Raw genomic sequence first — 14,808 nt, forward strand, 5'->3', positions numbered from 1 at the left:
CCCCTCTACACCTGCATTCGCTCAGTCAGCCACTCATCAGTCAGCATACAGGCTAATGACTGAGAATCACCAGCTTCCAAATCCAACTTGTTTCATGTTCCGCTGCCTTCCACTCACTAGGAATGGGGAATAATCCAATAGTACATAACTTTTGGAGTAGAACTACAGTGCATTCGGAAAGTATTCAGGACCCTTGATTTTTCCACAGTTCGTTAGGTTACAACCTTATTCTAAAATAGATTAAATTGTTTTTTTTCTTCATCAATCTGCACACAATACCCCATAATGGCTAAGCATAAACAGGTTTTAAGAAATGTTTGCAAATTTATAAACATTTAAAACAGAAATATGACATTTACATAAGTATTCAGACCGTTTAATCAGTAATTTGTTGAAGCACCTTTGGCAGCGATTACAGCCGAGAGTCTTCTTGGGTATGAAGCTACAAGCTTGGCACACCTGTATTTGGGGATGTTCTCCCATTCTTCTCTGTAGATCCTCTAAAACTCTGTCAGGTTGTATGGGGAGCGTCGCTGCACAGCTATTTTCAGGCCTCTCCAGAGATTTTGGATCGGGCTTTGGATGGGCTACTCAAGGACATTCAGAGACTTGTACAGAAGCCACTCCTGCATTGTTTTGGTTGTGTGCCCAGGGTCATTATTCTGTTGGAAGGTGAACCTTCACCCCAGTCTAAGGTCCTGAGCACTCTGGAGCAGGTTTTCATCAAGGATCTCTCTGTACTTTACTCCACTCATCTTTCCCTCGATCCTGACTAGTCTCCCAGTCCCTGACACTGAAAAGCATCCCCACAGCATGATGCTGCCACCACCATGCTTCACTGTAGGGATGGTGCCAGGTTTGGCATTCAGGCCAAAGTGTTCAATCTTGGTTTCATCAGACCAGAGAATCTTGTTTCTCATCAGTCGGTGAGTCCTTTAAGTGGCTTTTGGCAAACCAAGCGGGCTGTCATGTGACTTTTACTGAGGAGGGGCTTCCATCTGGCGCCTCTCCCATAAAGGCGTGATGCAGAGATTGTTGTCCTTCAGGCCTTTCTCTCCCGATTGCTCAGTTTGGCCAGCTCTAGGAAGAACCTTGGTGGTTCCAAACCTTTTCAATTTATGAATGAGGGAACTGTGTTCTTGCGGACCTACAATGCTGCATAAATGTTTGGTACCCTTCCCCAGGTCTGTGCCTCGACACAATCCTGTCTCGGAGCTCTTTGGAAAATTCCTTTGACCTCTAGCTTGGTTTTTGATCTGACATTCAATGTTAACTCTGGGATCTTATATAGACAGGTGTGTGCCTTTCAAAATCCTGTCTAATCAATTGAATTTACCACAGGTGGACTCCAAACAGGTTGTAGAAACATCTCAAGGATGATCAATGGAAACAGGATGCACCTGAGCTTCATGTTGAGTCTCATATCAAAGGGTCTGAATACTTATGTAAATAAGGCATTTCTGTTTTAATATTTAATACATTTGCAAAAATGTATAAAAACCTGTATTCTCTTTGTCATTATAGGGTATTGTGTGTAGATTGACAAGTAAAAAAATGTAGAATAGGTCTGTAATGTAACAAAATGTGGAAAAAGTCAAGGGGTCTGAATACTTTCCGAATGCACTGTACATGTAAGGGATTGTGAATAATTCTGTAATAAACATGTGTACCTGTGTTTAATTAAAGCAAAGACGCAAATAACATTGGAAGATGTGGGTATTACTGCCATTGTCAGCTGTTTTTTTAACAACAATGTAAAACATTCTGGAGTGATCAGGTTCCAGGTTTACCTATTTTATTTGAATGTTTCAAGAATCTCTAACTAATCTCTGTGTATCATTCATTACATTTGACCAAGTGAAAACCACCTTTGTGAAGAACTCTGTTTTGACTCCTGACATCAAACATCACACAACCAAACTTTTCCCTGAAAGTATAGAAACTTCCACAAGAGTTAACCACACCCGGAAAGGGAAACTCCTGTTAAACCAAACTTTTATACCTCAACACATGTCTTACAAACACTTAAAGTCTTGTAAGATGGCACTTGTGCTTATCTGAACTTCTTAAAGTCGAGCTGCCAAGTTAGATTTCCCGGGGTTAAATATGTCTGGCAAGAAGCATTTCCTCCTTTAACTTTTAAGGGGGCGGAAAAATAGCATCTTCTGCAGTTGCATCTCCCAATCCGCTTGTATTTCAGCAAATAACTTTATTTGATAAGAGTTAGACTTGACATTTTCTTTGTCAAGGCGCTCTGCCTTCCTGAATTGATACTCTGAATGCCTACTGACTGTGTCTGCCTGGGATTCCACATCTGGAACCTCAAACAACATGCAATGTTCACCAAAGCTTTACAATCAACAGAAGGAGAACTGCGGGAACCAGGGGCATTAAATTAAGCCTCATCCTTATTTTAGTGGTTAGAGATTGAGAACGTCTTCTGAAAGGGGGGATATCTTTTTAACAAGAAAGCACCAGGCCAAGAGGGTAACCTTAAAGGATATAATAAACTGAGTACATCTACACCAGCCCAGCCCAGACATGGACATTTGCAGCAGGTGAGTGACATCCAATTAGATAGTTTATGAGAAGCCCATTCCTAAGCAGTTCGGGAGAAGCGGGTCCCCAGAGCAGCACGCAGACACACTTCTTCCTGAACTGGCTAAGCTGAGCCAGGCTGGGAAAGTAGGCCACCCAAAACAACAAGAGACTTGCAGGTAGATGAGAGGAGAATGCAAATCCCCTCGATCCATTATTGAAGGCTTTCTCCACCAGGGCAGGAGAGCGTCCTAATTGTCACTTTTCTGAATGGTGTCTTTATCGCTGTGTGCATTTATAATCCACATTTTATACTAGACAAAATTGCCTGTGCTGTAAGTACATCCCTAGTGGATATAATTATCTAAAAACCTTTCATCAGTTTTTTGTCTGGGTAGATAGAAGACGGTTGGTGGTTTGGTTTCCTGTTATCTGGATGTTGGCATTTGGCGATGCTCGTGATTGAGATGGTAAAACTCAGGCTCAATCATTTGATTCCTGAATCTTAATAAATCGCTACTGCAGCTATAAATAGAGAGTTGCCAAGCAGTTGTGAAATTTAATTCATGTATTTATTTATGTTAAAGCAACAGGAATTCATTATAAATGCTCTGTGACAAGCTAAACATTCATGTGGTGGCTGAGAGGGAATGCGAATTTGGGTCAAGCTCCCACTGAAGCACTCTGAAAAACCCTGTCTGTGCAGCTAGGACAGCTAATGACCAAAATTGTGTTAACGTGTGTGCGTGACTCTGTGCGTGCGTGCATGTATGTGCGTGTGTGCTCGTTTGTGCATGTGCATGCATGCGTCTGTATGTGTATGACTCTTACACTTCTTGCGGGCTACTGTACAGTAGAAAAATCTAGTCTCTTACATAGTCAATAAATCTATTTTGGTATGGTCAGCATTGCAGTAGATAATCTCATTACAAGATTATTTTAGCAGTGTTTTAGTAGCTTTGACCAAACTATGTGGTGGTGATGGTGGTGGTCTTGCTATGGATGCCAAACATGGAAGCATAGCGAGGGGTGGAGATCCTCTGGTGATGAGATATTATAAAAACAATCACACGCGCTATAAATTGACAGCAATCCAGAATTCCATTCTCTTCTGTTTACAATGGTGCGGAAAGGCACACGCTGAGAAGAGCTTGATATGAGCATCATTGTATTCATATGGTTATTAATGCATGGTGAGCCAGATCTCTCGCTCTGATGTTTCTCCGCAGAGAGATGGAGAGAACGAGGGTGGAGAGAGGGAAAGCGAGAGAGAGAAAGGGGAAAGATCGAGAGGGAGAGAGTGTGCAAAGGAGAGAGGAGAGAGAGATAAACAGTCTGAACGAGGGAGAGAGAGCAAGAGGAGAGGCAATACCAGAAGCTATTGGCATGTCGATGATATTGGTCTTTGAATGAGTTGCGGAGATCAGATGGCATGACTGGCATGTAAATGTCTCTCTGTAGATTGTGTTCAAGGCATTACTATGGCATTACTATGGCTGGTGCTATTTACTGTGGAAAACACTATGCAAACGGTGACATTTTCTCTCCAACCGATTCAGAGTTGTTCTACCATGCAGACCTTTACAACTGTACAAGAGTGGCATTTCACTCTTTCAAGTGTCATAGCTCAGTTTTGAGTAGCTTTTGGTGGACTTCAAACACAGAGATACGCCCTCTAATGTGTTTCAGCCTAATCTAAGACTCTTGAAGGACCTCTTGTGGGTATGTGAACTACATGGCTGATTGAAAGATGATTGCCTTTTAAGAATAGGGTTACATAATTCAGAACAAACCCAAGATATAGCCCAGAGTGTTTAAAAATGTAAGTATAAATGGTGTTACGTAAGTAAAAAAAAAAAAAGAGATAAAAGCACCTAGTGGTCTTTCTACAATTCTGATAAACATGAGCAATGTGATGATTTTGCGGGATAATCCTAAACCGCCCACTACAGTACATGTCTTTGGTCTTTGACTGCTTGAAAACAGCAAGCCTAATATGTGTTTATGTAGCGTAATCTTCTTAAAGGGGCAGTGCAGTCAAAATCATGTTTTTTCTGTGTTTTATATATCAACTCAGCAAAAAAAGAAACGTCCCTTTTTCAGGACCCTATCGTTCAAAGATAATTCTTAAAAATCCAAATAACTTCACAGATCTTCATTGTAAAGGCTTTAAACACTGTTTCCCATGCTTGTTCAATGAACCATAAACAATTAATGAACATGCACCTGTGGAACAGTCGTTAAGACACTAACAGCTTACAGACGGTAGGCAATTAAGGTCACAGTTATGAAAACTTAGGACACTGAAGAGGCTTTTCTACTGACTCTGAAAAACACCAAAAGAAAGATGCCCAGGGTCCCTGCGCATCTGTGTGAACGTGCCTTAGGCATGCTGCAAGGAGGCATGAGGACTGCAGATGTGGCCAGGGCAATAAATTGCAATGTCCGTACTGTGAGATGCCTAAGACAGCGCTATAGGGTGACAGGATGGACATCCGATCATCCTCGCAGTGGCAGAAATTGTGTAACATCACCTGCACAGGATCGGTACATCCGAACATCACACCTGCGTGACAGGTACAGGATGGCAACAACAATTGCCCGAGTTACACCGGGAACACACAATCCCTCCATCAGTGCTCAGACTGTCCGCAATAGGCTGAGAGAGGCAGGTCCTCACCAGACATCACCGGCAGCAACGTCGCCTATGGGCAAAAACCCACCATCGCTGGACCAGACAGGACTGGCAAAAAGTGCTCTTCACTGACGAGTTGCGCGTTTTTTCTCACTAAGGTTGATGGTCGGATTCACGTTTATCGTCGAAGGAATGAGCGTTATACCTAGGCCTGTACTCTGGAGCGGGATCGATTTGGAGGTGGAGCGTCCGTCATGGTCTGGGGCGGTGTGTCACAGCATCATCGGACTGAGCTTGTTGTCATTGCAGGAAATGTCAACGCTCTGCGTTTACAGGGAAGACATCCTCCTCCCTCATGTGGTACCCTTCCTGCAGGCTCATCCTGACATGACCTTCCAGCATGAAAAATCCACCAGCCATACTGCTCGTTATGTACGTGATTTCCTGCAAGACAGGAATGTCAGTGTTCTGCCATGGCCAGCAAAGAGCCTTGATCTCAATCCCATTGAGCACGCCTGGGACCGGTTGGATCAAAGCGCGAGGGCTAGGGCCATTCTCCCCCAGAAATGTCCTGGAACTTGCAAGTGCCTTGGTGGAAGAGTGGGGTAACATCTCACAGCAAGAACTGGCAGATGTGGTGCAGTCTATGAGGAGGAGATGCACTGCAGTACTTAATGCAGCTGGTGGCCACACCAGATACTGACTGTTAGTTTTGATTTTGACCCCCCTTTGTTCAGGGACACATTATTCCATTTATGTTAGTCACATGTCTGTGGAACCTGTTCAGTTTATGTCTCAGTTGTTGAATCTCTTTAATATATTTACACATGTTAGCTGAAAATAAACGCAGTTGACAGTGAGAGGACGTTTCTTTTTTGCTGAGCTTATTTCCACACTGAGGTTGGAATAATACTGTGAAATTGTGAAAATTATGAAAAGACCACCTGAAATATCAGGTTGTTTTCCATGGGTGGGGTTTTGGGACTGCCTGGCGACATAACCAGGCAGTATAAGTTAATAGACCAATAACAAATAGTGTTTGCCTCCTCCCTGCCAATAACAGCTAGTTTTCAGGTTGCATATCTCTCCCAGTAGGTGCCTCCAATTAGGCCCCTCATTCAGACCACTCCCAGACAGTCCTAGCAAAATTATTGTATGAGAAATAGCTTTTTGCTAAGAAGCTATTTTTGTTTCTTTGTGACAATTTTTATTGAAAACAATCACATTAAATCACATTACTTAATTGTTACCTCGAAGGTATTGGATTATGAGATAAAAATGGCTGCACTGGACCTTTAAATGTACAGTTAAATACATCAGTCAGACCTAGGCCAGTCCAATGACTAATCTGAAGGTGCTAGATGGAGTTAAATTAGTTATTTCTGGTCAATGGTCTCCAAAGAGTAAGGTGAAGGAAGGAAGTCGTATAGGAGCATATAGCACCCACCATTTTGAGCCAAAAAGCTCAATATACATCAGCTATCGCAGTGTATTTGTATTTGCATTTATTATGGATCCCCATTAGCTGCTGCCAAAGCAGTAGCTACTCTTCCTGGGATCCAGCAAAATTAAGGCAGTTTATAAAATGTTTAAACATTACAATAAATTCACAGATTTCACAACACACTCAGGCCCCTACTCCACCACTACCACATTCCCACTGTACTAAATCCATATGTATAGTGCGTATGTTATCATGTGTGTGTGTGTTGCAGTGGAGAGGCAATGGGTGAATCATGCCAATTAAGACACAGCCAACTGCTCAGTTACTGCTGCTATATACACTATGGATAGTAAGTGCCTCATAAATACTACAGGAGTATGAATGGTTGGAGTACAAGTGGTATCTTTTCCCCCACAGCATCAGAATGCAAACATAGAACCACCAATGGAGAAATTAACAATAAGTAAATGTGTGGTGCTTTTTGCTTTACTCTAGTTAAGGCCAATTTTTCGGCAGTGGATATCCATCAAGACCACCTACAGGCATCTCTGTGGTATGACTATGATAGGTTTCGCTCTTGCCTCTCTCCCTCATCCATACATCAAGACCAACCTGTAGATAGGGCTGGGTGAGTGCTTGATAAGGTTTATGGGGAGTTTTACTGCATGAGAATATATTCTAACTAGTGTGGCTTCTCTCTCTCTCTCTCTCTCTCTCTCTCTCTCTCTCTTGCTCTCTCTCTCTCTCTCTCTCCCCTCACCCCACTTTCCACTCCCCTCCTCCACAGCTGTACATCCAGACGACTACCCTCACCATCTCTATGAACCTCAGTGCCTCTGTAGCTCTCGGGATGCTCTACATGCCCAAGGTATATGTCATCATCTTCCACCCAGAGCTTAACGTGCAGAAGAGGAAGAGGAGCTTCAAGGCTGTGGTCACTGCCGCCACCATGTCCTCCCGTCTCTCTGTGAAGCCCAGCGAGAGGCCCAATGGAGAGGCCAAATCTGAGCTGTGTGAAAACCCACCCACCGACCCCATGAGTGAGTCATGCAAATGGCAATGAACTTATTCTTTAACAACAACATTTGGCTGCATAGTATCTCCAGTAGTTTAAGTAGCAGCACAATTCAATGATTTATATTCCTAGTTGCTGTTTACATGTAACTTCATGGTTTGTGACATCCCATGACTCATACTGAGAGGAGTGAGATCCCTGCTCACCATGAGTTAGTCACATAGCAGAGCCCACTGTGCCGAGAATTAGATAATATACTATCAGACAGAGATAAATTCATCCAAAAGTTCAGGAAGTGCACACGGGAGCATGCTATTCCATTCGTATTTCACTGCTTAACCAATATGAGGGCCTTTCCTGTAGATTGACATTAATAGGCCCTTTGCTTTAGTGTAGCTGGTAGCTAAGAGCACAGGAGGTCTGTGTTAAAGACTAGTAATGAGGAACGATTATCTATAACACCCGTTGTGTGTCGTTGACACCACTGTTTGTGTGGTGAAGTGAGCTTGATGATGTGAATTATGATAATATCATAATGTTGAAATGCAGAGACCAACATGACTGGTGGGGATTAAGACATTGATATTACACCTGTGATGGGCAGGATTAATGAATTTCTAATTTACACTGAGTATAAAATAATATTGATTTGCACTTCCGTTTGCCCTCAGAACAGCCTACATTCGTCAAGTTGGCTGGATGTCCTTTGGGTGGTGGACCAATCTTCATACACACTTCATACACACTGTTGAGCGTGAAAAACCCAGCAGCGTTGAAGTTATTGACACACTCAAACCAGTGCTCCTGGCACCTACTACCATACCTCGTTCAAAGGCATTTAAAACTTTTGTCTTTCCCATTCACTCGCTGAATGGCACACATACACAATCCATGTCTCAATTGTCTCAAGGCTTAAAAATCCTTATTTAACTGGTCTACACAGATTTAAGTGTGACATCAATAAGGGATCATAGCTTTTACCTGGTCAGTCTATGTCATGGAAAGACCAGGTGTTCCTGGTAACCAGGTGTACACTCAGTGTATATTGCCCCTATATGTGCTACATGCTTGTCTTATTTTTCTAGACTAAATCAAGAAATGATTGACAGGCCATGGTAATAACACAGTTCCCGTTGGCCCTACATCTCTACCAATCACATGGCACACACCAATGCTTATTCCCTCCTGATTCCGGGAATCCTTCAATCCTTCCAGGAATTTTGCAACCTTACACACCACACATGGTATCCACAGGTGTGCCTCTCTCTCAATTACAGCTCTGATATGACAGCTTTCCATGGAAATTCCTCCAAATGCCCTGTGATGTTCATTGTCATCTGTGTAATGAGCTGGAGTGTGTGTGTATGTGTGTAATTGTGTGAGTGTGAGTGAGAGAGAGAGAGAGAGAGAGAGCCTGCGTCAGGAGAGTAACATCGTCTCCTTGCCAGTGACACATGTGACTCGTGGAGCGAACACACTGTGTAGGGGGCCGACAGCTGTCGTTGCAGCGCATCCCAAGCAGGGTTTTGGCGGAGCACGGATAGAGTTCATCTCCGAGAGGCACTCCCAAATGTACACTGTGTCATCTGCTCTGTGCATCTCTCACCTTCTTTCTCCCCTACACACACTTCTTATCGCCTCCCCTCTCCTCGCCCCATCTCTCTCCTCCCATCGCCCTTTTATTTTAGCAGCAGTGGAAATTACATTTATTAATGGCAAATGTATGCGCATGACCGCCCCAAAACTTGAACTGCAGCTCCCTGGCCCCTGGAGACTGTCCGTCAGCCCCTGTAATCGTCACAGCGCCAAATAGTGCCTTTCAGGAGGGATCATCTCTGACTGATCTGACTCATAATGATTTAGAGTTATTAAGTAAGAGCATTAGTAGCTTTGATGATTCTACAGTACATCACTATCGATATGAGTCTTAATATCTCTATGATTATCCCTTGCAGAGAAGTGAGTATTTGCCCTGTAATGTTGAGATATTGGACATGTATCTTCACTGTCCCCGTAGTGATTATTGGCAGTGTGGATGAATTTAAGATTTTTACGTAAATTTTGGTATGATGACCAATCAATACCATGAAAAGGGAATTATCACCTAACCGAGACCGAGAAGAGAGAGGCTGAGAGTCATGGAGAAACAGTCAGGAGTTTCCGTTGAGCTGAATACACTGCACTATATTTTGGAAGGTCAAAGAGATATGTAGATATCTACATACAGCATATCACACACATACATTGTATGCATGCGTGCCACACACTCACACTCACACAATTTTTTATACCAACCGCACACACATACAGCTAAGCCTGCTTATGGGCTAACTGCAAAAATATATTGTATATTTACACGTTTTATTCATCATAGTCAATGACCAGGACTACAAAATAATACTGTCAAGAGGTGGTAAGACTAATTGCACATCCCATGGGAGTTCACCATGGCAACATTTACAGCATTATGAAGAGGAGTTTACAAAGCTACAGTATGTCTCTGCTTTAAGAAGCGCAATGTGCATCGACCTTCTCCGCTAGGCATGAGCGATAACACTGCATGGGTGGAGTCAAGCACAGTACACAAAAGTACCTACCTTGATTTTCGGCAACAGTCTGGCCCGTTTCCATGGCAATATAGAGACTGGGATCACATCACGTTTGTAGCGTTTGTTAGGTGACAACTTGCGTGGTGTTTGTGTGTGTGTTTTTATTTTGCTGGTTAGTATCTGAAAATAGAAACCAGAGTTTGACTCAGTCGTGCTGCTGAAGTGACACAATGCACTAAAACAGGCAGCTATTGTGCAATGATTGTGAACACTGTATGTTCACTTGCATGAATGTATGATAGAGTTGGAGGGTATTTATATATTATGCACGTGGATATCTTAGTTTATGTACAGTGCCTTGCGAAAGTATTCGCCCCCCTTGAACTTTGCGACCTTTTGCCACATTTCAGGTTTCAAACATAAAGATATAAAACTGTATTTTTTTGTGAAGAATCAACAACAAGTGGGACACAATCATGAAGTGGATCGACATTTATTGGATATTTCAAACTTTTTTAACAAATCAAAAACTGAAAAATTGGGAATTGGGCGTGCAAAATTATTCAGCCCCCTTAAGTTAATACTTTGTAGCGCCACCTTTTGCTGCGATTACAGCTGTAAGTCGCTTGGGGTATGTCTCTATCAGTTTTGCACATCGAGAGACTGAAAGTTTTTCCCATTCCTCCTTGCAAAACAGCTCGAGCTCAGTGAGGTTGGATGGAGAGCATTTGTGAACAGCCGTTTTCAGTTCTTTCCACAGATTCTCGATTGGATTCAGGTCTGGACTTTGACTTGGCCATTCTAACACCTGGATATGTTTATTTTTGAACCATTCCATTGTAGATTTTGCTTTATGTTTTGGATCATTGTCTTGTTGGAAGACAAATCTCCGTCCCAGTCTCAGGTCTTTTGCAGACTCCATCAGGTTTTCTTCCAGAATGGTCCTGTATTTGGCTCCATCCATCTTCCCATCAATTTTAACCATCTTCCCTGTCCCTGCTGAAGAAAAGCAGGCCCAAACCATGATGCTGCCACCACCATGTTTGACAGTGGGGATGGTGTGTTCAGAGTGATGAGCTGTGTTGCTTTTACGCCAAACATAACATTTTGCATTGTTGCCAAAAAGTTCAATTTTGGTTTCATCTGACCAGAGCACCTTCTTCCACATGTTTGGTGTGTCTCCCAGGTGGCTTGTGGCAAACTTTAAACGACACTTTTTATGGATATCTTTAAGAAACGGCTTTCTTCTTGCCACTCTTCCATAAAGGCCAGATTTGTGCAATATATACGACTGATTGTTGTCCTATGGACAGAGTCTCCCACCTCAGCTGTAGATCTCTGCAGTTCATCCAGAGTGATCATGGGCCTCTTGGCTGCATCTCTGATCAGTCTTCTCCTTGTATGAGCTGAAAGTTTAGAGGGACGGCCAGGTCTTGGTAGATTTGCAGTGGTCTGATACTCCTTCCATTTCAATATTATCGCTTGCACAGTGCTCCTTTGGATGTTTAAAGCTTGGGAAATCTTTTTGTATCCAAATCCGGCTTTAAACTTCTTCTTCTTCTGTCCGTATCTCGGACCTGCCTGGTGTGTTCCTTGTTCTTCATGATGCTCTCTGCGCTTTTAACGGACCTCTGAGACTATCACAGTGCAGGTGCATTTATACGGAGACTTGATTACACACAGGTGGATTGTATTTATCATCATTAGTCATTTAGGTCAACATTGGATCATTCAGAGATCCTCACTGAACTTCTGGAGAGAGTTTGCTGCACTGAAAGTAAAGGGGCTGAATAATTTTGCACGCCCAATTTTTCAGTTTTTGATTTGTTAAAAAAGTTTGAAATATCCAATAAATGTTGTTCCACTTCATGATTGTGTCCCACTTGTTGTTGATTCTTCACAAAAAAATACAGTTTTATATCTTTATGTTTGAAGCCTGAAATGTGGTAAAAGGTCGCAAAGTTCAAGGGGGCCGAATACTTTTGCAAGGCACTGTATGTACGTGTATGTTTGTGCATTGCTTATTGTACTGTAATTTGTTGCACTGTTGGATGCCATTATAATCTTTGACCTACCTCGCTTCTCAGGTCAAGCTACGAAGAAAACATATGTGAGTTACAACAACCTCAGGATCTGATGGGTTCCCGGGGAATTCTCCATGTCCTTACTCTGTGATGATGACCAAGACTAGGGATCACAGGAAGAGAATACCGGGACAGGGACACTACCTACCTATGCACTCCAGGACTGTGGTTGGTGTCAACCTTCATCATTTGTGTCTTCTGAAGAGGAGGATGGCAGGGGGAAAGGGAAAACGGAGGGATGGAGATATTTGACATCAGGAGTGAATGAATGATGAAGATACAAACACAGCTGTAAGATGGTAACTTGGCCCTGGTCCGTTCTGTTCTAGAACCAGACCCTGGAACCTCTCTGTAGGGTTTTCCGTTAACAGTGAGTGAACAACCTCTGTGATACAGGTGTCGCTGAAAAAAATATGTCTGAACAGTTTATTTCAACAGTTTTCAAATAATTTTTTTGCAATATCCATTAAAGTCATATTCTCTTGCAGTGCTCATGGTTTGTTTTTAAGTTAAGTGAGGTTTCTTCTTAGTTCCTTGTGCCTGATCTTTCATTTTTTCTGACATAACATTATGTTGAATTTTGATTGAATAACTTTAATTAGCAAGCTCCGTCACATGCATTTTGTTTTATGAAATCAACTCAAATCAGCTATTTTAACACAAATAACTATGTCAGAGTGACGGGCAATGTATCTATATTTTTTTGTAAATATCTGAGAGTATTTTCGTGTTTGGATGACAACAAAAAAATATATCCAGTCTATGTTTGATTGGCTTTGGATGGTAAGGAAAAAGCAGCACAAAGTGTTCACATTGCATGTGCCAATGTTTGTCTTTTCTATTTGGTGTAAAAAAAAAAAAGATACATTCATTCTCAAAATGACTATGATGTTAACCATCATTCTGCCGTTTATTCATTTATTTTAAATAAATTACCTGATTCACAAGAGAATATGGCTTTAATCTGTTATTAAAATGGACCCCTCTGCATCTGCAAGCATGTTTGATTTATATAGTTTTGTACAGAGTACATTGTGTTTAATTATCAATGGTGTGGGGCAAAAAAACATTAATATTGAAACATTCATGCAAGTATGCTGTGATGTTGTCTGTCCAATTATCAACATGTAATAAAATAATTTTGTTATCTTTTATACACTCAAACAATGATTATTCAATCATTATTTGTGTGTGTGCACGTGTGAGTACGTGTGTGTTTGTGTTCGTCAATATTTGCTTGGTTCTGTTTAGATGTGGACCCATACTGATTGGGACCATCCTCGTTGGGCAGAACGTGTTGCACCTGTCACCTCGATTGTCAGACATTAGTTTTACGCGTGCTGGTACAGGTGATATTTAAGCACTCTTATTTAGTTGTCATTGTAAGAATATTTTGAAGATAAATACACACCGCAGAGGACTAAAGGTCAAGAGAGGACTAAAGGTCAAGAGAGGACTAAAGGTTAAGAGAGTACTAACGGTCAGCAGGCAATTATCAATGGAAATAGTTGTTTTCATTTCAACATCTGTTTAGAACCTGTGTAGGAATGTCAGTCCTGGAATCATAGCTACGTGTGCCACGTTTTCATTGGTCTGAATCGTCTGTACTTAGATCCTGAGGCAGGATACATCGATTTGGCCATTTGCCCAATTTTACTTCAAGGACTTTTAATTGGTCAACCACAGGCTATGGTGGGGGGTTATAAATTACACCCTGTTGCTTTGTTCTGTGGAGAAAACTGAGGACAGGGAAGAATGAATGTCTACTTTTCAGTATAACATCTATGATATGTCCTTTTTGAATTAACTTTTTATGGCTGCAGGGGCAGTATTGAGTAGCTTGGATGAAAAGGTGTCCATTGTAAACGGCCCGCTCCTCAGTCTCAGTTGCTAATATATGCATATTATTATTAGTATTGGATAGGCAACACTCTGAAGTGTCTAAAACTGTTTGAAATATGTTTGTGAGTATAACATAACTCATATTGCAGGCAAAAACCTGAGAAATTCTACTTTCTGTTTGTATTTTTTCTGGGGGTGGCAGATTTTCAACCAAGCTCGCTTTGAAATTACAGCGAGATATGGATGAGTTTTCACTTCCTACGCCTTCCACTAATATCAGCAGTCAATAGAACTTTGTCTGATGACTCTAATGTGAAGGGGAGTCGAATGACACAGGAAATAGTCACCAGTGCCACGAGTTGACCATTCTTTCACCATGCGCGTTCACAGGGGAAGGACCTGCGTTCCACCGGTCATCTGAAGTAATTCTAATTCTTGGTTGGAACGTTATTCAAGATATATTTAAACAACATTCTAAAGACTGATTCAGTACATCGTTTGACATGTTTCTGCTGACTGTTAAGGAACTTTTGGACATTTCGTCACGTTATAGTGGACGCACTTTGTGACTTTGGAATTGTTTACCAAGCGCGCTAACCAAAGTAGCTAATTGGACATAAATAACAGACATTTTCGAACAAATCAAGCATTTATTGTGGACCTGGGATTCCTAGGACTGCATTCTGATGAAGTTCATCAAA

General features: G+C 41.9%; 1 protein-coding gene across 1 annotated transcript in view; it reads left to right on the forward strand.

Annotated features, from left to right (window-relative positions):
• Nucleotides 1-13,432, forward strand: part of LOC110531945 (metabotropic glutamate receptor 7) — a 136,861-nt gene extending 123,429 nt beyond the window's left edge. Inside the window, exons 9-10 of the mRNA XM_021615472.2 lie at nucleotides 7,405-7,657; nucleotides 12,269-13,432. Coding sequence (XP_021471147.2) covers nucleotides 7,405-7,657; nucleotides 12,269-12,318 — 303 coding nt within the window. The 3' untranslated portion in view covers nucleotides 12,319-13,432. The remainder of the gene's footprint in view (nucleotides 1-7,404; nucleotides 7,658-12,268) is intronic.
• The last annotated feature ends 1,376 nt before the right edge of the window (nucleotides 13,433-14,808 follow it).

Source organism: Oncorhynchus mykiss, chromosome 9, assembly GCF_013265735.2.
Source record: "Oncorhynchus mykiss isolate Arlee chromosome 9, USDA_OmykA_1.1, whole genome shotgun sequence".
NCBI classification, from domain to species: domain Eukaryota; kingdom Metazoa; phylum Chordata; class Actinopteri; order Salmoniformes; family Salmonidae; genus Oncorhynchus; species Oncorhynchus mykiss.